The sequence below is a fragment of the Alternaria conjuncta genome (genome assembly GCF_024043145.1).
Source record: "Alternaria conjuncta strain BMP 0040 chromosome Unknown scaffold_11, whole genome shotgun sequence".
Classification (NCBI taxonomy): Eukaryota; Fungi; Ascomycota; class Dothideomycetes; order Pleosporales; family Pleosporaceae; genus Alternaria; species Alternaria conjuncta.
In genome coordinates this window covers 377,242-399,880 of record NW_026250100.1, presented here as the reverse complement: position 1 = coordinate 399,880, position 22,639 = coordinate 377,242, and the positions used below count along the sequence as shown (strand labels likewise).

The 22,639-nt window shown below is 53.4% G+C and overlaps 6 protein-coding genes across 6 annotated transcripts; 3 read left to right on the top strand and 3 right to left on the bottom strand.

Moving 5' to 3' along the window:
• Positions 1–8,551: 8,551 nt before the first annotated feature.
• On the top strand, positions 8,552–10,977 carry J4E85_007673 (uncharacterized protein; the record flags this gene model as incomplete). Its single annotated transcript, XM_051471904.1, has 3 exons — positions 8,552–8,704; positions 8,759–9,508; positions 9,559–10,977. The coding sequence occupies 3 exons, from the start codon at positions 8,552–8,554 to the stop codon at positions 10,975–10,977; spliced, it is 2,322 nt and encodes a 773-aa protein (XP_051324101.1).
• Positions 10,978–13,270: 2,293 nt separating this feature from the next.
• NAR1 (Cytosolic Fe-S cluster assembly factor nar1) lies at positions 13,271–15,252 on the bottom strand (the record flags this gene model as incomplete). Its single annotated transcript, XM_051471903.1, has 2 exons — positions 13,271–15,091; positions 15,148–15,252. 2 exons carry the CDS (start codon positions 15,250–15,252, stop codon positions 13,271–13,273), a joined length of 1,926 nt encoding a protein of 641 aa, XP_051324100.1.
• An 875-nt stretch (positions 15,253–16,127) lies between these two features.
• On the top strand, positions 16,128–16,919 carry J4E85_007671 (uncharacterized protein; the record flags this gene model as incomplete). Its single annotated transcript, XM_051471902.1, has 3 exons — positions 16,128–16,384; positions 16,438–16,870; positions 16,896–16,919. 3 exons carry the CDS (start codon positions 16,128–16,130, stop codon positions 16,917–16,919), a joined length of 714 nt encoding a protein of 237 aa, XP_051324099.1.
• Positions 16,920–18,136: 1,217 nt separating this feature from the next.
• On the bottom strand, positions 18,137–19,516 carry J4E85_007670 (uncharacterized protein; the record flags this gene model as incomplete). Its single annotated transcript, XM_051471901.1, has 3 exons — positions 18,137–18,379; positions 18,432–19,316; positions 19,439–19,516. The coding sequence occupies 3 exons, from the start codon at positions 19,514–19,516 to the stop codon at positions 18,137–18,139; spliced, it is 1,206 nt and encodes a 401-aa protein (XP_051324098.1).
• Positions 19,517–20,136: 620 nt separating this feature from the next.
• Positions 20,137–20,683, top strand: CYP10 (Peptidyl-prolyl cis-trans isomerase cyp10; the record flags this gene model as incomplete). Its single annotated transcript, XM_051471900.1, has 2 exons — positions 20,137–20,148; positions 20,198–20,683. The coding sequence occupies 2 exons, from the start codon at positions 20,137–20,139 to the stop codon at positions 20,681–20,683; spliced, it is 498 nt and encodes a 165-aa protein (XP_051324097.1).
• A 316-nt stretch (positions 20,684–20,999) lies between these two features.
• Positions 21,000–22,575, bottom strand: J4E85_007668 (uncharacterized protein; the record flags this gene model as incomplete). The annotated part of the gene is made up of 3 exons (XM_051471899.1): positions 21,000–21,541; positions 21,592–22,387; positions 22,435–22,575. 3 exons carry the CDS (start codon positions 22,573–22,575, stop codon positions 21,000–21,002), a joined length of 1,479 nt encoding a protein of 492 aa, XP_051324096.1.
• Positions 22,576–22,639: the final 64 nt, after the last annotated feature.

Here is a 22,639-nt window from a genome sequence, read left to right as displayed (position 1 = left end):
ACCGGCGTACACTGGAAGGGATCTTTACATACCGCGCTACATACCCCCGATACACCTGCTCTACATAGTTCGACGCTTTCTGGAGCATGTTTTGTTTTCGACATGTCTTTATGCTTTCAACGATTTGCAATGCTCGCATCTCTAGCACACATTTACCGTTGGACGCGGTCATGGCCGGTTGGACACTGAGGGGACCCCTTTGCTTGGTGCCTCTCTCTTCTTTCTTGCCTTTATGTTTGCATGCCCCATACCCCCCTTTTCACTTCTTCTTCACTTCAAGCCACATTACTTTTTTTTTCCTAATGTATATTTTACGGCAGTTGGCAGCTTGGTTGGACCACAGTTAGTCAGAGCCGGAACCGAAGAGAGGCTATCTGGATTGTACGTTGAAATTGCTTTGGTGCGTGCATAGCGAAAGAGAGAGGGCGAAACGATGAACAATTTCCATTTCTTTCTACCTTTCTTGTTCCTAATTCGGGCTTTTTATTTCTCTTCTGTGGGACGGGCAGATGAAACGGGATGTATGTGAGAGGGAGGTTTTTTTCTGATGGATGATCCAAGGGACAACAAAATATCATGCCTTCGTTCTACATAAACATGACTTCGCCGTTGTGCCTCCTTTGACGTTGATCGTACAAATAATGCATCACCCCACCTCGTCTCGCCTCCCTTGATCTATAGAACCGACATGGTGGAAATGCTATGGCAAGCAAGCCCTTGACATATCATATCACATGACCCTCAACACCTGCACTCCCATCACACCATCACAAAATCGCGAAACCCCTTCGTCACAGTTATGACGACGGACGCGTAATTTCGCGTCCCAGCCCTAAACGCAGGAGATCGCGATTTGCGTAGGATCGAAGTGGCCTCGCCGCTAAGGTTTACCGTGCCTCTTCCTCCCTACTTTCCACATTAGTGCATGGTGCCTGTGCCGCCCCGGCCATCCTTCGGTATATGAGTAATCATGTCATGTACCTGCCGCGTATTTCTGTGCCGCAATTTGTGCGGCGTGGTACCTGGGTGGGTGACTAGTAATGGTAGCGGCGCGGACGCGATGGATGCGATGGGGTGTTGGTGCGGGATCGTGTATTGTTTGTTGTTGTGCTGTGAAGGATTTACGCGGGCGAGTACGGGGGAGTTGGATTTTCGCACGGTTCGCTTGTGTTGGATTGTGTAGATGTGTGAGTTATGAAGGTGCGGCGTGGGTGTATTTGAGGGCTGCACTTGTGTTGGGGAGTTTGGTAAGGGAGGAAGATGTGCATTTGAGTTATGGATGGTGCTATGGGTGGTTCGAAGGGTTTGCTGGGCTGGAGGTGTGTTAGGGCTTGTTGCTTGGGAAGACGTTTGCGTGAGGTGTTCGAAACATTGGACAAGATGTTCAATGTATCTATGACCGGTGTTTGGTAAGATGTGGACGGGGATGGGGACAGTGTAGGTGAGGTGTTGATATCCGCAAACCTTCCAAGGTTGTATTTAGCAAAGGTGAGCACTATAGCCAGTCTTCGGAGTAAGAGATCGATTCATAGTGAGTCTTCTTTGATGTGCGCCCTCCCGAGGTCCATTAGAGGAGAAGATAGTAATCGCTTGCCCAGTTCCTCGCAGTATGACAAAGGAATGGACTTTTCAAGCACGATCTGGAGCTCCCCTGGGCCTTCCTACTGTATGATATCGATGTGCTGTGTAATACAGGATGTGTTGTGCTCTTGAAAACCTTGCGCCTCTTTTACTTCGAACATCTACCGAGACAGAGAGCATATCTCTGATATTTGAAGCTTATGTTGTCTGCGAATCGTGCACGACATGCGCGACCAGTCCTTTTATCTCGATATGCTTTCGCGGCTGGTAGTTTCCAGTCACATGGGTAGAACCAAGCATACGTGTAGCGAACTGGGGCGTATAAGTCTCGAAGGCCGGACAAATCATTTTGATGCTCGAATTTAGAGGAGTACATAGCCTAGAAGAGTCACTTCAAAGGCTGTGAAGCTCAATGACCGCATGAGAGAGCCCAGTCGATTCGCGTTGCGACATAACGGTACTTGTAGGATGTTTTGTTTCTCGGTAGACACATGTCTTGCAAAGACCTCGCGCGAGATGATTGACATCCAATACACTCAATTTGCATCGCTGTGGATGGGGAGGCTGGACGAGCGGGGCTGATTACATAAGCGCGCTACGGAGGCTCGGCGCCGAGGCTCAAGCTAAAATTTCTGGAGCTCAAAACCGTTCTCTACATCATCCTCATCACCAGCACCACATCGCGCTTTATGATGCGCGCGCTTTCATTCAAGCGCCTTGATCAATATTAACGCAGCCATCGCGTATGCTCTAGTTACCAGGTAAGCCTTTCCCAGCTTCGCGACTCCTGCAGAAGATTATCACATACGAACAATCCAAATCCTACAGCACCGTGAAGGACTACACAACTCTAGAATTACAATGATGCACTCAAGCGCAGCGGCACTATCAGAACATTCATTCCGAACAGCTGCTAACAAAGCTTCAGTGTCGCGATCCATATCGCGCTTGGCTTCTTCCTCTCTACTCAATCTCTTCAAAGGTAAGACTCCACCACTACTCCCATCCCCCTCCGCAGAGTGATGAAAACACGACACGGAAAGGCATTCCTCGACCTGAATATACAATGTCGACACCCTTGCTTTTAGTTTCAGCCTTGTCTGATCCTGCTCAATGCTATCGCATATTTGCAAAACTTCTTTGCGATGAACGTGCTAACATTGATCCTCGCAGGTACATACTCCCACACACGATCCCTTCCTCCCTCCCGAATACACCTGGCTTCCTGATGAAACCCTGATGCGTCGGGCGGACATAACGTATGCCTTGACCGGCATCCATCAAAAGCAGGCGTACAAACCTGTGGGTGTTCGGAAGAGGCTTTACTTGTTGATAACAGCATCTCTGATTGCCTCCACACACCACACACTGCGATGCTTCTTTGCGGACTGTTCAACTAACAGCCTCCGCAGGTATGGCAAACTCTCTTCTCCAGCAGTCGGTCCATCATTATAATGATGATTATGATATTCACGCTGTGTGAGAGGCGGCGTTGTAACGAGCGTCCGTCTTACTGATCACGACAAACACAATCTGATTTAATGAGGTAAGTCTGGATCAAAGTAATCTACACTCCGAACATTCGCTAACATGAAGCAGGCTGATTCTTGATGGACTCGTACTTTTCCATTCAATCACGAATGTCGCATGTCTCTTTGGACGTACGCTGACATCTCGACACCAGTTACACTCACCCTCACATGTCTTTCATGCTGCATCTCTCGGTAAGTTCGATCACATCCCAACTCGCCCGCCACCCCCTAGTATGATGAACAACATGATTCGCTGTGTTCTTTCTTAATTACATTGAAGATAAAATCACCTTGGAGAACTGATCCCTACACCTTACTTCTGTCGCTTTATCTCACACATGTGTTGGACTTATTGGCTAACCATAAACAGTAAATCATCCCAATTGGTCGATGTTGAGGAGCTTTGCGATGCTGGAAGTGTACATAGTCAATGCGATCTTTTATGAATCAGATTTGATTCCCTTCAACTTGACCGTGATGGCGCAATGTTTCAAACATGATGGTGTTGGAATGATGATCCTTGGATGAGTGCATAGATTCTAACGGCCCATGGTGACCGCTTTTCTCACCGCATACCATCCGGTGTACCTCAACATGTTCACTCGCCCGCACCCGCCAGCTCCCCGAGACCAGATTCCCTGTACCGGCATCTACCAGCATCGTGGGTCTTGGGTGCGTCTATGCAAACCACATTAGGTCTGGTTCGCAGTTAAACGCGCATGCGATACGCGACACCTGCATGAAATGGCGGTCAAGGGACAGGATGTCCGCTGTTGTCAAAATCGCTGCAAGAAAGAGCTTAGCTCTGCAGGTACCCACCTGTTGTTTTCCCTTTCTCGCCGGTGTGAATTGCTTGCAGTAGTATCTGTTTATCTCCCGAGCAACCAAAGATTTTCGCACTGGTTCAGAGTTTGCGTTGGTGAAGCGGGGAAAAAGCTGAGGCCGGGTGGAGGTTGGGGTCGTCTCTATCAGCACTAGGTATCATTATCAGATGGGCGCACGGTTTGCTGGGTTTTCACGATATCGACGATGTTGTCTCTGCTGCGAGCGAGGGAGATGGACTGTCTGGATTTTTCAAGTAAGTCACGCGGGTGATGCATTGGAGAAAGCCTATTCTGGTGTTGGCGAAACAGTAGATTGCGTTGTCTCGTATTGTGTTGTCTCTATGCTGTGTTGTCTCGTCTTGTCTTATGAGAAAGAGGTTTAGTTTTGACGCTCTAGAGTATTGGTGTGAGATGACGTGGTGCGTGTAGTGTGGGGTGTGCATGTTTCTCGGTCTGTGGCGTCCTCGCATCGAGAGACACGACTAAGACGTGCATGTATTGATGAGGCGGGGTGATGAAAAAGTTTGATGTGGGAGCTGAGGCAGAGGGTTGTTTGACTTTATTGGTGTTGTGTGCTGTACCTTCAGTCACGAGACCGCATGTGAATGTGATGAGAGCTACATAGCGTATGAGTTGTTCACGTTGGAGGGGAGATGAAGCAGGTGACGGTAGATCTACGGAACGGGCAGTATCTCATGCAGAGGATATGCACAGCTTTGCGGGGGATACATCGGTGGTTCTGCTGTACACAGGTCGTCTGTTGCTCAGCTCACGTAAACACTAGCTCGATGGACCGAGGGCCAAATTGCGATCGCAACAACGGTAGTTCACTCGCAGAAGATTTACATGTCCTGTGTCTGCTTCGGACCGAAGCCTTGCGGAGTCCGTGGAGCTGACGTTGGATGTCTCCGATGAGAGATGCCGATAGGCAACGTTCGGAGAGCGGGGAGACAGTGGTGATCCGTACACTGCAGAGACCCTGAGATGGCGAGATTGATAAAATCGGCGATTATATGGGCAACAAGAGGCTCGTTGGCCGGCTGAACTCTGGCATTCGCCGAAAGCTGGCATTGTCAGCTGAGCGCGCTGCTGATGTACAGGACGGTAGCTGAGATGTTGCGAAACGTGAGTGGCTGTTTCAACGCAATGAAATCAATAAAGACAAATATGACTGCGCAACCTGACTTCAAGGTCCAGTACCACCTACGTCGTCGTGCAGCAGCCAGCGCCACAGCATGAAGCAACGACAGATTGTTCTATCGTAATCGGGAGAACGGTTGGCTCGAGGCTCAGCTACCGTTGCGCTAGCACGTTTCTTCTCCAACGTCTGTCTCCTTACTTCTTCCGAGACAAAGATGCTTTTGACAAGAGGCATGGCAGCTGAAACAAAGCAAGTATGCCGCGATCGAGCGATGCCATCTCTCTCCTGTGTCAGCGCCCGTCATTTTGGCCAAGTCGGCGTTGCAGAACGGCCCCAGGAACCAGGTCGTTTAGGTCGGGTGCGCAAGGAGAACCGGTTTTCACAGAGGAGCACAATAGCACGACGTTGTTCACGGGTGACGCAAACGGACACGGGCTGCCCTGAGGTAGGATGCCTCCTATGTTCGTGCCGTGTCGCGTGGGTCTTTGACGTCCCGGCTGTTGTTGCAGGTGGGTGGTGCTCGGGAAGGCTGATAACGATGAGCGTTGCAGAGCCTACCGATGCGGAGTGGGGGACGAATGCGGTGTTCAGACTGATGACATTTCGGTATGCGCACCGGATAGGGTACGGAGTATGACTTGCAGTGCACCGTACTCGTCTCTGGTGTAAGCTTGTTGGGCTACTGGGGATGGGTGCACGATTGGCTGGGTATTGGGATTTCACAACTGCCTGAATGCACTCATAACACGGAGGTTGCCAGATGACATGGCCAGCTATTGTTGGCCTGGTGATACTGCTGCGCACAAGAATTATGGGTGTTTGAATAGAGAAAAAGATGGTCGTCAATAAAGCGTGCTAGTCAGACTTGGTCGCACGTCTCTGAGGTGATGGGCGATCGAGGTGAAAATTCGGAATAGGAGAGCTCGTGTCGGAGATTCTGTGCCCATCTGGCATCAGGCAGCATTCAGGGTGGGCCGGCAATCTACTCGGATAGCCTGTGACATGATCTCAACACGGGAGAAAGATTCTGGAAGAATGAGGGCCCCGTCGTAAATCTTGATGGTCCCTGGGCCCAACAGCTCGCCCAGCAAAAGACGAAACCATCGTCGAGTGCGCATGGACTGCAGTTCTTGGGTGACATTCAGGGTCCGTCGCTGATAGCGCAGGGACTGACAGGATGAACGACGGAATTGCGCGCGTCGGGAGGGAGCGGCCAGCTTGCGGTGGCCGTCGAAAGTCTGCTTTACTCGTGCAAACTCTCTCGAGGCTCGAATGAGGCGCGGTCTATTGATGGGCAAAAGCAACTTTGCCGCACCTCCGCAAAGGTTCCCGCGCAGAATAGAGTTGGGCCTTGCGCTCGCTGCCGTTTGGTCGATCACAGGAGGTTACACGACGCGTCGGGCACTCCACAACGCGCCGCGCCCTTCATCGTTCTCGAAGACGCTTGAGATCATACTTTATCGATGATGCCATGTGACGCAGCCGCTCAGAATCCTGTCTCTGTTTCCATGTTTGGCAGCCGCGTCCATCGCTGTGGAGGAGCAATCGCGAGCGCATCAAGGACGGTCCTTTCACTACGCTACTGACTCGAGCAGGGGATGAGCCTGACGGTCTATCTCGCCGTCGTTGTTCCGTGGTGCCGCGGGAGGCTAGAGGCACGCCTCGACAGCGAAACCACGTTGACGGGTGCCCACGGCGGATTCTGCCAATGGCGGCGCGCGCTAAGCCCCTGACGGCCAATGGAATAAGGCTGCATGACGGCCATCCAGGAACCTGCCACAAATCAGGAACCGGCGCCGGAGCGAGGATGAAAGGGGTGGAAACGTGGGCCGCAGCGAAATGACAGCTTGATGCTTGCTTGTGCCTGTGACGTTCCTGACGCTCCCTTGGGATCGAGGGCTGGTTGCAGGAGAGCTGCCGGCACCCAGGGGGCAGCAGCGCAGGGCAGGCAGCGCGAGGGCAGGCAGACCGCAGCTACTTGAGCGCGTGTATTTTGAGGGTGGCTTTGCGGTGAGGGGCGCGTGTGCGCTGTACAGACGTGAGGCTATGTCTCGCGCGGTGAATTAGTCGTGGCCGTACATAAGACGCGTGCATGGCTAATGCACATGTATGCGCGCAGGACCAAAATGGCTCTCGTCTGCACGTCACGTCACGTGGGGGGCATAAAGGCAGAATGGCAGCAAAAGTCAGCGCAGGGGGCCCAATGAAGGGCGCCGACAAAAAACATCTTGCAACAAATTCGTGCCATGGGCTGCCCGACAGTTGGGCGCTAACCGCTCCGGGCAGCCGAACGCTCCTTCCTGCTAAGCTTGGAACCACCTTCGCGCCGTCCTTCACCACTCGCCCCGAGCCTTGACTGTCAGCCCCCGGTGCTCATTTCGCGCCTATTCACTCCACCCCCCAGCGCCACACTCGCATCTCCCCCAAAAACAATCGCGTCGCCATGCTTCCTGCGCTGACCGCTCTGCACCTGCTCTCGCTTCCCCCACCACGTCTTGTCGCTGCGCATCGTGTTTCGCCCATCCGCTGCTAACTAAGCCGTCTTTGCCTCTCTCCGCCCAGCACCCGCCTCGCTGCCAACGCACGCAGCAGCGACCGCTCTCACCATAGCAACAGGCCGACTGCTGGCCCTCTGACCGCGCTTGTCCCGTCTGGGCCGCCCGATCTTCATTGTTACGACTCACAACGCTCCCCGAGCGCCGCTTCCACTCTAATCTCTTGGGCTAGCCCGCCGACTCGTGCAAAGACCCAGTACCGCACCCCTTGCTGTCTCTCATTACACGCGCCGTCCATCAATCACAGCACCCTCCTAAAGCCGGCGTGTTTTCGTTCGTGTGGCTCTGACCTCCATCACATCTCGCTCCCGCTAGATCGCTCCGTCTTCTACTCACCAAGCCGCATCACTGGACCTGGCCTGCTTTCACCATCTTCTCGCACCATTCGGAAGTCCACATCCCTACTCCCCCGAGCGCACAGGCACGCTCAAATCTCCCAGCCCGATCATTAAGCCACCTGCGCTATGGTCACAGAGTCATTCCTCTTTCAACCTCACTAGAACATCCTAACCTGCGGAATACTACCCGTCTACCGTGGTCCTGGGCTTGACTCCACACGCCCTCCCAACCGTCGTCTCTCATTTTCTCGACATTCCCGCACCTGCATCAACCTGGACCCTTACTACACGCTCCTATCGCATCTCAAACCCTCGATACGCACTGAACTCCCCCTCCCCCTCCGCTCTCAACTACACCTCCCCTGACGTCTACCTACCACTACCACCTTCTGCAACGCGAATCTTCACATGAGATGAACTAAAGGTCCCTCGAGAATCGAGCATCATCGCCCAAGGACTTCATCATTGGTAAGCCTCATCACTGCTCCATCATCATGCCTCCTCTAACCTCCACAGTCCTTCCCATTGGGAGCATCTGCTATAACAGATCTTCAACTCAAAAGGGTACATTCACATCAATATGCATCCAGAATCACAAGCACAGCCACATGGCTGGGCCTCTCTTGAGGAGAGGTATGAGGTGATGAAGGAGATTGGCGACGGCAGCTTCGGCAGCGTCGCGCTCGCACGCGTTCGAACTGCGGGATCTCACATCGCTCGTCGTGGTACTCTGGTACGTACAACGTTCCACAGGAGCTAAGATATCGAGTCAACTGACGCGTCATAGGTCGCGATCAAGACCATGAAGAAGACGTTTGACTCATTCTCGAGCTGTCTTGAGCTGCGAGAGGTCATCTTCCTACGGTCGCTACCACCGCATCCTCATCTGGTACCGGCTCTGGACATCTTCCTGGACCCCTACAGCCGAAGGCTTCACATTGCCATGGAGTTCATGGACGGCAACCTGTACCAACTCATGAAGGCCCGGGACCACAAGCCAATGGACGCGCACAGTGTAAAGAGCATCCTCTTCCAGATAATGTCCGGACTGGAGCACATCCACGACCGCGAGTTCTTCCACCGCGACATCAAGCCAGAGAATATCCTCGTTTCGACATCGCAACAGAACGACACATCGCATCCCTTCCGCCGCTACTCAGCAATGATGACCCCTCCTTCGACACCCCCAGCCTACACAATCAAGATTGCCGACTTTGGTCTTGCCAGAGAGACCCATTCCAAGCTCCCCTACACCACGTACGTTTCGACCCGATGGTACCGCGCCCCGGAAGTGCTCCTACGTGCCGGTCAATACTCAGCGCCAGTCGACATTTGGGCAGTTGGTGCCATGGCTGTCGAGATTGCAACCTTGAAGCCCCTCTTCCCTGGTGGAAACGAGGTTGACCAGGTCTGGAGGGTGTGCGAAATCATGGGCAGCCCCGGAGGTTGGGTCAACAAGCACGGCCAACGCGTCGGTGGTGGTGAGTGGAAAGACGGTGTCCGGTTAGCACAGAAGCTGGGCTTCTCATTCCCCAAGGTAAGTCACACGGAAACTACCATCTTAATCTCCAGCTAACAGTCATCTAGATGGCCCCTCACTCAATAGACACCATCCTGCCATCGCCACAATGGCCTGCCAGCTTGGCACAGTTCGTCACATGGTGCCTGCTTTGGGATCCCCGTGCCAGGCCTACTTCCCGACAAGCACTCGACCACGAGTACTTCCAAGACGCCGTAGACCCTCTACGGCTGAAGTCCTCATCTTCTAGGTTATTGGGTCGCAAAGGATCCGAACTCTCCGGCAACAACTCCCCAGACGCATCGCCCAAGCTCACATCGAAGACCTCATCATGGCTCCGTCGATCATTGGTCGCACGTGAGAGCGCACCAGCAGTCCCGCAACACACCACACAGCAGCCGTTGTCACCTCGACCATCTCCAGCCCAGGCCAACTCTGGCGATGTGAGTGGGTCGACCAAGCAGCGTCCTGCTGCTACTAAGCGAGCTACGTGGACGAATGGGACTTCGAACAACGGAGCTCCCATACCCATTCTACCCTCCATCAAGCCGATCTCACCATTATCGGCGGAAGTCACTGCGCAAGCCAATGTACGTGCTACCAATGGAGAGCAAGCTGCCGGCAAGATTGGACGACAACTCTCTCACGCATCACATGGCAACCACTACGCAGACGTGCATCGACAAGAAGCCGAAAGAGCATTGAACGGTCAATCAGAAGTCACTTCACCCTCAAACGGACAGAAGGAAGGTTTCTTCTCACACCTGCGGAAGCGTGCTCGACGCCTCTCTGGGCGTTACCAGACTCCCATGTCGCCGAACTCTGACGATATCGAGGCCAACGCTGGATGTGCACCATGGGCTGCTACTAGCGCTAGGCAATCGTTGGTGATGGACCAGTCACAAGGCGCAGCGTCCGGTTCTACTTCAGACTTCTCTGAACTAGACAAGGCACTGCAACATGTCAGGGACAGTGTTGAAGCGCACTCCCAACAGACAGCCTCAACGAAGAGCTCGCGTGTTGCAACTAACCCTATGCTTAAACGCCACCACTCAGTGCCTCACGGTCCCGAGCCCCGGAACTCTGAGAACGCACCCAATGCACCGATCTCAAGCAGGACACGACGCGCGATGCAGAACAAATCGAACCCATCAAATAGGTACGAGACGCCTAACGAGGAAGAAGAACTGCTTAGCGAAGTTCTGGCATCCGCCACAAAGGCTGCAAAGAAGCTGGACAACCCGAAACCTCAAGGGCCACGTGGTCCTGCGGCATCCTACCTGACACCGTCGCCATCAGCGAACCGTAACAGCGTGGGTTTCGGACAGTCTGACTACATGACACCCAGCAAGCCTATGGACATCTCTCAACATCAGAGCAAGAACGAGCAGCCTGTTTCCAAGTGGCCCACACCACCCGATGACGGCTCAGACTGGGCTTCAAGTGTGGCTGCCAGCCTCATGGCAGCACAGACCCGACACCGATGATATCCAACATCGCGGGACCCATACTTCTTTTCGCCTTGCCTTCGTTGCATGCTCTTGCATCCATATAATTGTAATTTGGGTCACCGCACCCGCTCTTTGTCGCTCCCTATACGACCGTACGACATTGAGCTCTCCCGTCTGGAACGGTGCACGATTACAGAAAGATAGACACAGACGCGACGCGCTGCAAAGCCCTCAAAAGCAAAGCGCACTTCCTGGGACGGTGTTACTGGCGTCATAACACATCATCGTCCTTTTGCGCAACCACCATCGTTTATCATCTCACAACGTTAACGTTGTCGTTTTCCAATATCACCTCCACATTCGCTCTGTACCACCACCACATTTTCTTTTTTTCAATCATCATCTCGGGCGGCATTACACATCATACTTGTGGCGGATCGACGCGAGATTGTCGTCTGTTCATTTCGTGGGAAATTGTCGATACCTTGTCATCAAGTTACTTGGGTGTTACTGCAGGGATTGTCCGTGTTTGGGAAAACCCAGTGTACACCTTGCTTCTGTTTCAGATTCTCTTTGGCGCGCCTTGTTGGCGCTATCCCGTACTATACTAGACCGAGCTTTTTCCTTTATGTGCTTCATTTCATCGGCGGATACCCCCCAATTTGAGCATTTGGCGACTACATCATACCGTCAGCTTCTATCTCCTCTACTATATATCCTTGTTGGTTAAAAGGGAAGGCTGGGGTGAAGGAAGGGAGGCAAACCATGTTTTCTTGGGATAAACTTGGTAACAACATGGGAGGTGGGTAGAATAGTTTTTGAGCGATCAACTGGCCCTGTTTCAACTCTTCTCTTTGCGTCCCGGTTTCTACCTGCATTCTCCTTGCGTACTCTCATCTCACTATCTTGACTTTTCTTGCAAATCCACACAAACCGTTGTAATATGTAATAGGACATATAGCCCAGGATGGCTAGTCATTGTACGTTTCTTGCCTCGCGTCTACCCACGCTCATGGCTCATGGGAAGGAGTTCGATACCACCTGGCTTGTTTTTTCTCTATCTACTATCAACAAAGCGATTCTGGCCGTGCCGAACGCGCATCTCCTATGTACCATTAGTTAGCTATCTCCCTACCATCAATGAAAGCTGCTCGCTTGCCTGCCTCCGTCGCGGCACCAGACTGCAAAAAGACCACACTACGTCTCCGCTCTCTGCTCTCCATGCCTGACCCTGTGAAATCAATCTACCAGCCTCGGGCCAGCCTTGACGATTGCGTGATCCGCTCCACAGGACACGCAACGCCACTGCGTCACTCGCCTACTCGACCACCCTCGACTAGCCAACGCATCACTCCCGCCACTGCCATGAACCCTTCTTGCGTTCACGACCAAGTGCACTAGCCACGTCTTCACGTACTTACAAGCATCTTCCCTCATCAGATCTTTCAACTCAGCTCCGAAAGATCTCCATCGGTCCTACTCGTGATCTTCAGCGTGCATCTGTATGGCAGTCATTCCTTACTTGGTCCTCACAGCATCTTCCCAGATAGAAAGCTGGATACATGGTACTGCAGTGTACAGCGGTGTCCTCGTCCACCACGGTGAAGTCGGCAGGCATACGCTGACAGTCAGCCGCAGCGTCGATCAAGTCCATAAACCTGGTGATCTTCGTCTACACACATCATCATCTCTCCTGCTACTACACCCAAAGCACAACAGCCCATTTCCACCACTCTATCTCCGCCTACCCAAACCGAGGTGTCTCAACAAAGCGGAAACGGAAGGTAACACGGCAAGGTGCGGCGGGGACGGCCCGTCGCATATGCAGGTCTGTGTACATATGCAGCCAGCCACCAGCCACTACCACTACCACAACGGAAAAGGAGATGGTATGGCGTCGGTAGTCGCGATTGAGATTGCGGTCGCGATTGCGATCACGAGGACGATTCAGCATGTTCAAGTGAAACTCTTTTTGCTTTTTGAGGGAGGGGCAGAGTTTGGTACGCATTAAAGGGGGGATATTGGGGTGCGGAAAAAGTAAGTATGGTTTATCTAGCTCGCCGACGAGCGCGAGCGCGTGCGTCATGGTGTTAGTGGTGTTAGTTCAACACGGAAGAACTTCCCGGTGATGACTGATCTTGCGTTGTTTCATGTGGTGCTACATCGAGTTGATTGCAATCAATGGTCGAATCTATTGATTCTAGTATGGACTTTCCAGGTCTCTATAGAGACGATGCCGTATAGCCGTTACAGTATTCCCCATGTCTAAGAAACGCCATGCAATGCTCCTGCCTTTTTCTAATGCCTTTGTCTTTTCGTCAGCATAGCTTTACCAGCCGCCACCAGCGGTAACAGCCAGCCCAGCAACACGTTCCATGTCACTCGGCTTCTTCTTGCCAACATCGCTTTCGACCTTGATGTACGAAGTGTATATCAACTTCTGCTGATCGACGCCCGTGATATCAGCCCAATGTGCCATGAGCTGCTTCATGCGTGACCTCGATATCCCGTCAACGACATCTTGATCAGGGGAGTTTCCATTCGCCTTCCCATTTGCCATGTGTTGATCGCCGTCCCCGCCTGTCTTCTCGTCTTCCGAGTCTGTACCCGAGAAGTAGGCTTCGTCCACCTTTGCCAGCCACTCTTTTTGATCCTTTGGGCCTGGCTTGGGCGCGGGCGCATCTTCGTTCGCCTCTTGAATCCCTTCGTAGACGCGCACTTCTTCCACTTCCTGAACCTTGACTTGACCACCGCCGTTTGTGCATCCACCGGGACAAGCCATGACCTCCACGTACGCATAGTCCTTTACACCCTCACCCGCAGCAGCAACTGCACCACCTGGTCTCCTGCTAACACCCGTTTTGCCGCCCGGTAATCTACTGGCTTTTGCTGGCTTCAGTCGCCGTACTAAGTTCTGAATGTTTCTGAAACCATAGAATCGTGCTGCTTTAATAATCGTTTCTGAGCCACGAACTACTGAGTATTCCACTACATCAGCATTACGCCCTCGGACTGTTGATATTGTAGATCCCGGATTTTGAGCTTGGTAGGTTTGCAGTATGTGGTGTAGATATCCGCCAGATGGACCGGCAGCTGCGCTTTGGTTCTTCCGTCGCGAAGGAGGGAATAGGAATGCATCTAGCTTTGGGTCTGGGAACGGCGTTCGGTCGCTAGATGGAAGTGGTGTACGAGGAAGGGAAGCGAAATTGATGCCACGGGCTGCTGCGAGATGTAAGAGTTCGCGAGCTGTGATTACGCAGTCGGTGTCGCGGATCTTTTCCTGCGACTGGTCATAGCTAGGTAGCCATGCAGCTGATGTTAGCTCTCCACGGCTAGCTTCAAGCTTCTTGTCGAAGCATGGCATGATGGCGAGGTGCCATATCTGAGATGGCAGCACGTTATAACGCTCGCTAAGAACCGACTTGATCAAAGTGCCGGTAAGAGCTTGTGGCGACTTGAGTCGCGAGAGATGCGGGAGAACGTATGGATGTGTCTTCTCTGCGTAGCATATCCATCCTGGGCAGGCAGATGTGAGTATAGGAGCTTTTGGAGTCGCATCTATTGAGCCCTCGGATCCGGGCTTTGGTGTAATCTTAGATGCTTCGGGAGAGAGTGCATTTGTGACCTCGTCTGCTGCGGCAACGAGACAGGCTTCGCGCATCGCGTTGGTGTCGATAATCCAGGTGAAGTCGCTTCCTTGGTGACCGCCAGACCTCAGGCCTGAAGGTCCACTAAGGAGCTGCGCGATCATGTTTCCAGCCTCTACCTCGGAAATGTTGAAGACAGCTGCCAGACTTGCGCGCGACTGTGGTGAGACGCTTGCGACGAATAGCTTTCCTTCAGCATTTTGCCCATTCATATCTTTCTCTGTCCCATTGCTCGTATGTCCATTCGTATGTCCATTCGTATGTCCATTCGTATGTCCATTCGTATGTCCATTCGTCCCATTGTGTGCCAGCCACGGTGCGCGTAACGACGGGTGGGTATCAAGCGTTGTGAGGACCTCGGTATGCGATTGCAGCGAAACCAATACGGCTTCCGCACTTGTCACACATCCTGAACAGGCGAGGCAATCCGTAAGCGATATCGAAGCGGGTGGCGGCGGTTCTGAGGCGGCGGCTTTCTCTTCGGTCGTGACTTCGTATGGATTCTAGCATCATTGTTAGAATGCGCCCGCGCATAACGCAATGCGATAAGCCAACATACCGAGTTGTCTGCCTGTTGTACCGGAAGCGTCTCTATAGGTTTTATGCACGCGACACCCGGTGATATGAAGTCGTTGAGGTCGTCTGCTGAAAGAATGGCGCTCATGTTGCGCCGTGTTCTAGTGGGGGAGGGGTGGCAAGCGGTATTGCGATGAGAGTAAAAACGACCGCAGAGACAGCAAACACCAGACTATGCAGGCAAAATGTTGAGGAATGAGTGGAGGAAGAACGAAGAGCGCGATACAATCAAGAAAGTCCGAGACTCACGCCGCCCCGATGTCGCGGAGAAAGCAGTCACGCAACGCGCCGGCCTATCGATAGGCTCGCATTTCCAAAAGATTCCGAGATTACAAACCTCCGCGGCGAGTCGCCGCCACACTACCTAGGTATCCACATCTTTTGCATGCCCGCCGTCACTTCTCACGTGCTTACACATGCCAATGTCGAGTGCAGCAGGAACACATATCCACACTTGGCTACATTAGCTGCCGCAATATACTCGCTCACGGAGTATAGGAGCATACAGCATGCGCCCCGCATGCTGTTCGGCAGATCGATTTAGCCTGGCAAGCCGCGCATCGAATGGTCGGAAGGAAGGCAACAAACTTGGAAATGACCAACATGAATATAGTATTTCGCTTTACTCCTGACCATGCCGTGCCACGGGAGTCTGACTTGCTCACCATGTTTTCTTTCCTCACACCTCTGCAGTGTTGCTCCTGCGTACCGCCCGCATGCGACGCATTTCCATTGATACCTTGGGACTGATGTCTTCCAAGAGCGGCACGAGGTTTGAGGTCGCAAGGAGAAGGAGTGGGTGGATGTCTGCGCCTAGACTGCTGACGACATGTGTCTTCTTCGGTGCCTTGTGGTTGTGGTTCAACACAAGGACGTCGGAAGTTCTGATACCAGAGGATTCATTCGCCTTTGTACAGGACGAAACCTTAAGGGATATATTGAACACAACGCTAGGGGTACAACATGTCAGCTTCTCACATCCTACCTACACTAACCCAACTCAAGTTCGAGAAGATTTTGGTCCTCAACCTGCCCTCCCGTACCGATCGTCGCGATGCAATGAGTCTTGCAGCAGCAATTTCCAACATCAAGCTCGAATTTGTCGAAGGCGTAACAGGGGAGAGTATCAAAAACAAGGCATATCCTCTACCAGAAGAGAACAGAAAGCTTTCAGCCGGCATTCGAGGAAGTTGGAGAACACATATGAACGCCCTACAACAGTACACGCTCTCCACCCTTGACTAGGAGACATCACTGACCTAACAACATTCAGAATAGTCAATCAAAACCTAACCACAGCCCTCATCCTCGAAGACGACGTAGATTGGGACACACGCATACGTCAAAACCTACAACGCTTCGCCCTCGCCTCCCGCTTCCTATCCTCAAACCACACGTCCATCCCCCTCTCCAAACTGCAAGCCCACCGAAACACCGAAACAACACATACCGCCCTCCAAATCATCGACACAACCAACCTCGCCAAAAAGCTCATCTCCCTCCCTCTATCATTCCTCCCACGCCAATCCCACCTTACCCACACCTCATCACCACCATCACCCTACGGCGACCCCACAAAATGGGACATACTCTGGCTCGGCCACTGCGGAACCGGCATGCCTCGTGCAGCCCACGGTCAAAAATCCCAAGTCTACGACCACGCAGTCCACCGCTGGATAACCCTAACGCACACCAACGACGCCACGGTACCCTCACCCCAGCACCTAAAAGCCCATCCTTTCCAAGGCGAACTAGACGCCCTAGCCACCGCTTTCCCACCACACACACGCATCTACCACCGCGCCACAGGCGGCACCCTCTGTACAGTCGGATACGCCGTCTCGCAACGCGGCGCCCGGCGCTTACTGCATCAGTTCGGGGTGGCGGGTTGGAACGGGATTTTCGACAGTGAGCTTGGGCGGTGGTGTGCTGGGAACGATCCGGATATGGGGCGGCAGGCTCAGCACGCTTCTGGCAGTGCTAGGGGAGGTGGCGGCGTGGGTGTGAAGGGGGATGAGAGGGTTTGTCTAACGACTCAACCACCGGTTTTCGCACACCATCATCCGAGTGGTGGGGAGAGTGATATTGGTGGTTTGGGAGGCGGGTTTGCGAAGGGGGTTGAGACGAAGTATCTGAGGTATAGTGTTAGGATGAATTTGGGGGCGTTGGTTGGGAGGACGGGAGGGGAGGTTGGGGCGGAGGGTTTGGTGGATCAGTGGCCTGATGGGGGAGAATGAGGGTATGGATAGGAGGCCGGTCTTGTGTATAGGCATGAAAGCGGGCCAGGGAGGGACGATTGAGTGAAGTGTCATGAGTAGTGGTTATTCTTCAACTTCTCTGCCCTAGCTATTGAGATCCACCTACTGTGGCTTTTCTTTCGCTCTTTAGATCACCTCTTCCTCCTCCCCCTCCTTCTCCAATCAATGCACGAATCCTCTCCCTAAGACAAGACTTCCCGGTACCCGCCGAGGCGTTCTTCCTTTCTCCCTCCAACCTTGTGATTAAAATAGGAACGAACGACTCGAAGGTATCATGAACAAACAGGCGGCCGTCCCGTCGTGCCCTTCCTTGTAACGCCAATGAAAAGCAAAATAATGCTCCCTATAAACAATGCACAAGCTCACTGGGTATAATGACCTTGCGCCTTTTGTGTTCAAATAGACCCAATGCGTGCTGTAGATGGTAGCTTCGACATGACTCCGGGCTCCGCTGGTAGCATGATCAGTGTTGCGCCTGTGTTGGTTGCTATCGCCTTTGCGCGATCCAGTAATTTGCGTGCACAGTGGTGCAGATCGTCTGTCCTGGTCGGGTCGGCTGGTTGCCGCTGGCTTCATCCAACATCGTTTGGTGCTCGAGTCCGTCTTGACCCTCCGATCGCAGAGACAAAACGTGCGGAATATCGAACACAAGCATCCTACGCATGGCAAAATCGTGTCCCTCAAAATCCTCAATGCTTTTGCGCGATCAGCTCTTCACTCAATCAGCGGTTTCCGTACGCCTCCCACAATTGCGATACCGAGTGCGCGCAAGCCTTCTGGGTCGTTGGATCGAACAATAGTACTGGCGGGCAACATGGGGTTGTCAGGTGTGACGTGTGCGGCGTCCTTGGCTGCCTGCTCAATGGCCTCCATTTCCTCTTTACAGCCTGCATGGTCAAAAGGACATACCACAATGGGCTGACGGAGCAGGATGTCTCGGGCTGACGACATTTGCGCCTGCGTTCAGTCAGCATAATTTTCAACTTGCAATTCGCCCAGTTCAGCCTACCTTGACTGTGAGGTAGTACTCAATCTTGTACAGAGTACCAGTCGTCGTAAACCCAGTAACAGCGTACATGGGAAACTCCTTCTGCCCTCTTGGGATAACACCTGCGTTGTCTCGTAGATCTTTTGCGGGGAAGACTAGCCCGAGGTTGGTGAAATAGCCCGCTTCGGGCATCCTCACTCCGACATGTTGCTGCGTTTTTGCCAGCGTCTTGACTTTACGAGTCGGCTCATCTCCTTCGTGGTTGAAGATGATCTCTTCGTCTATGCCGACTGTGATCTTGTTGATTGTGACCTTCTTCGCCTTGCTCAGCCAGTCGGGGTTGGGACTCAATTTGATGTATACTGAGACTGGGTCCATGGGTCCATAACTCCATCTCGGCAGGCTGATGCCAAGAGTGACGAGGTGGTCCGTCACTCGTTCTGCGCTTTCGGGTCGATTGTACATGCCAAAGGTAGAGAGGGTGTCGTATCGTTGTATCGGCACGGCAAAGGGATACTTCTTCTGTTCCTGGGGCCCTTGCTGTACTGTCACGACGAGTTCGTAAAACGTCTCCGCCGTCCGACTCGGTAATTGTAGACTCGCGGGCGGGACTCTCCTCGCTACCTCCTCGCCGCCGCGTCCGTACGGTATGAAGATGACGAACGGGAGGTCCATACATAGTATACTCTCATGCTCTCTTCCGGGCGAACATCGATATAGGAGCATCTCCTTACCGACGATGTCGGTAATCTCTTTGCGCGGGGCTGCCAGATGCTTCTTCGTAACCGAGTCGGCGGACGGGTGTATGGTTTCGCGACGGTGCAATGCGATGGTGACGAGGGAGACATTGACGGGCGCCGATACTCCAATGAGTGGCCGTATCTCGACTTTGCCTTCTATTCGAGGCTGTGACATGTCAGCAATGGCCAGTACCCTTGTCGAAGGGGAGTCGGCCATACAGCGACTCGACGCGGCTGGATGGAGCGCAAGACGCCCACTCATAACGGAAACAGACTGGAGACACGTACTAGTGTTGCTGATATGCCCGGATAGCCAACCAGAAAGTTACTGTTGGGCGGTCCTGAGACGCGAACGAAGGCCGACATGTTCGTTTCTCGCAGCGCAGGCCTGGGAGGGCAGCGGGCGCTGCATGGGCGTATCCGTGGCCTTTCAGAATGCGGTGCCCTCGTCCGAGTCGCGCGTTGGAGGCTCTAGGGTAGTGATGCGCCGGGCAGCTATGCCGTGCTGGGAGCTAGGTAGCCTTCCGGGCAGCCAATTGTGGGGTTGAGATGATGTAGGCGCCTCGTATCTCGAACCCGCGGGGCTCAGCGTGGCAGTGAGGCCGGTGGGTGCGCGGCGGGCCGACGGCTAAGGTTTGCGATGTAGGAATGGGCGTGTCCTGCGTGAATGCGCGGGGATACTGTGGTGGATTACGTCCCGAGCGTGGTAGGGCTGTCGCCGGGTGGAGCTTATGCGGCGGCGCTTATGATGAGGTCGGCCGTCTGCCAGTGTCGCGAGCAGAGGAGGCAGCGTGGGCAGCGGGCGGTAGCAATGATGATGACAGCGAATGCAGGGCGATTGCACACAGTAAGCGCAGTCGGATAGACGCGTGATGTTCTAGGCGCGACGAGGTGGAGGTGGATGGGCGCTCAACTTCGAGGGTCCGATTCGTGCGCCATCATCGCTCCTTCCAAACCACAAACACGACTGATCTGCACCCACCACCATGTCCGTCACAGTGAGTCCAACCGCCTGCCTACTGCAAGCTTGTTGCTAACAGTGACTAGCTGCATACGACAAAGGGCGATATAAAACTCGAAATATTCTGCGAAGCCGTCCCCAAGACCGCCGAGAACTTCCTCGCCCTCTGCGCGTCGGGCTTCTACAACTCTTCACCCTTCCACCGCCTGATCCCCTCCTTCATGGTCCAGACGGGCTCGCCAGCCTCCGACCCAAAGTCCAAGACTTCCACATCCATCTACGACACGCCAAACCAGCTCTTCGAGGACGAGCTTCGGCCCGCGTTGCGACACAATGCGAGAGGCATCTTGAGCATGGCGAACAAGGGACCGAATTCAAACGGCTCGCAGTTCTTCATCACGTTTGCGCCTGCGCCGCACTTGGATGGGAAGAACACCGTCTTTGGAAAGGTGCTCGAAGGATGGGAGGTACTGGATGACATGGAGGCCGTTCAAGTAGACAAGAAGTCAAGACCGCAGGAGAAGATGGAGATCAAGAATATCACCATTCATGCAAACCCGCTGGCAGGATGAACAATATTTTACTGGGCACAGCGGTAGTAATGCGACTCATGTCAAGCTGGAAGCGTAGTGTCTGATTGGAGCCTGAAGGATGTCGCGTCATCTGCAGAAAAAGGAAGCGCGGATCAAGATCTGAGAGAGCCGACCATTCACACTATCGGCGTTGGGCAGAAGGATTTCGAGTCGCTATAGGCATCACGAAGCATGGACGCAGGGAAGAGTTGGAAGAAGATCATGTCACACTGATCATGGCTGGCGAGGCCTTGGTATCTACGAGCGCCGACCTAATGCAAGAGTCAAGGAAATCTAAGAGACATCGAAGTTAGCCCTACGCGCCATTGGTCGTTGTCCCGTTCGCTGCCATGCTAGCCGCATGCTCCTCCTCGTAGCCCTCCGTCTTCATGTCAAGCAACCCGAGTTCCTCCTCCTCCGCCTCTGTCCTCTTGTAGTCCTCGACCTTGATCTTTGGGTCGGGCTCCGGTGCCGTGAAGCTCTGGACGTAGCTGCTGGCGAGAGGGTCTTCGAGAACGAGAGTGAACTTGTCTTCGCCGTTGATGGCTGCAGAGAGGTTGTGGAAGAAGGTGTTCCATTTCTGCTTGGACTCTGAGTCCATTGAGTCTCCTCCACCGCCAGCGTCGAAGATGGAAGATTTCAAGTCATCGCGTACTTGGGTCAGTAGACCTTCGATCGTGGTGAACCTGCCACCAAGAGTACCGGGTTCAACGCTGAGGTTGAGCTCGAGACAGGACATGGCGCATGATTCGGCCTTGAGGATATCTCGCGACAGGTCTTCCTTGCTGTCAACGGTGACTGTGATACGACGACCCAGCTCAGGAACTTCGCCTCCGGTTTTGACCTCGTTACTTCGGTCTGCATTGCATTAGCAGGTAAACGTTGATTGTTCCATGATATAAACTTACATCCGCAGTGATCGCATACTGTGCTCATCAGGACCACCTGCTTGAAGTGGGGAATGTTGACCATCTTCATGTTTGTGGTGCACGACTTGGTGCATCCCGGGCAGCTGGCAGGGAAGGAGTAGACCTGGTTCTCCACAATGTCGTCCTCATCCACGTTGTTCACCATTGGGGCGTGAGAGGATGGCATCTCTGGATACATTTGCGAAGCGTGGTACTCTGGTCGGATTTCTGTGGCGGGCGCTTCACCGCTGGCGTCTCCGCTGGTGTCGCCCAGACCGAGCGCTTCGTTTTGCGCCGCCGTTCGTGGGTATTCGTTGCGAGAGTATTTTCCTGCGCCAAGTACACTGGGAGGTTCGATTGACGAGTTGCCGGCAGGGTCGTCGATTGTGATCTTGAACGGCAGCTTCTCTCCGGTGGCCATCTGCTTAATCGTGGTGATGACTCCCTGTAGCTGCTCGTACACCTCTGGCACCACCGCCTTCCTCTCCTCCTGCTTCTGCTCCAGGTCTTGTGCTACCATTGCGAGTATGCCTTCCACATTCGTCAGTTGTCCGCGCCCTTGTGGTATCTCTAGATCGATGTCCTCAATTCGGAACACTGCGGTGTCGCTCTTGATAATCTGACGGCTCAGATCGTCGGCCGTTTCGACTTTGAGAGAGAACTTGATGCCTCGTTGCTGGATCTCGCCGGCGGGTTGAACCTCGGAGTTCTTGAAGTGGCAATGCGGGCATGAGAAGGACATGAGGACGATCTCGCGGAAGAAGGGGATTCTTGTGAGGAGGAGGCGCGTAGTACCCTTTAAAATATCAGCTGAATTTATCATTAATTTTCAAATGCACCTACATCTTCGTGACAGTTCATGCACATGCTTTCGATCTCGTCGACAACCTTTGTGTCGTCGTTGTCTCCCTGGGCGCTCGCCTCGGCGACCTTGCGGCCCATATCCTCGAAGAGATCCTTCGCAAGGCTCTGTTGCTGTGCCATGTTTGCAATCGATTAATGTTGGTGTAGGGTGGTGTTGGACAAAGTAATTTTGCTTGCGACTGTA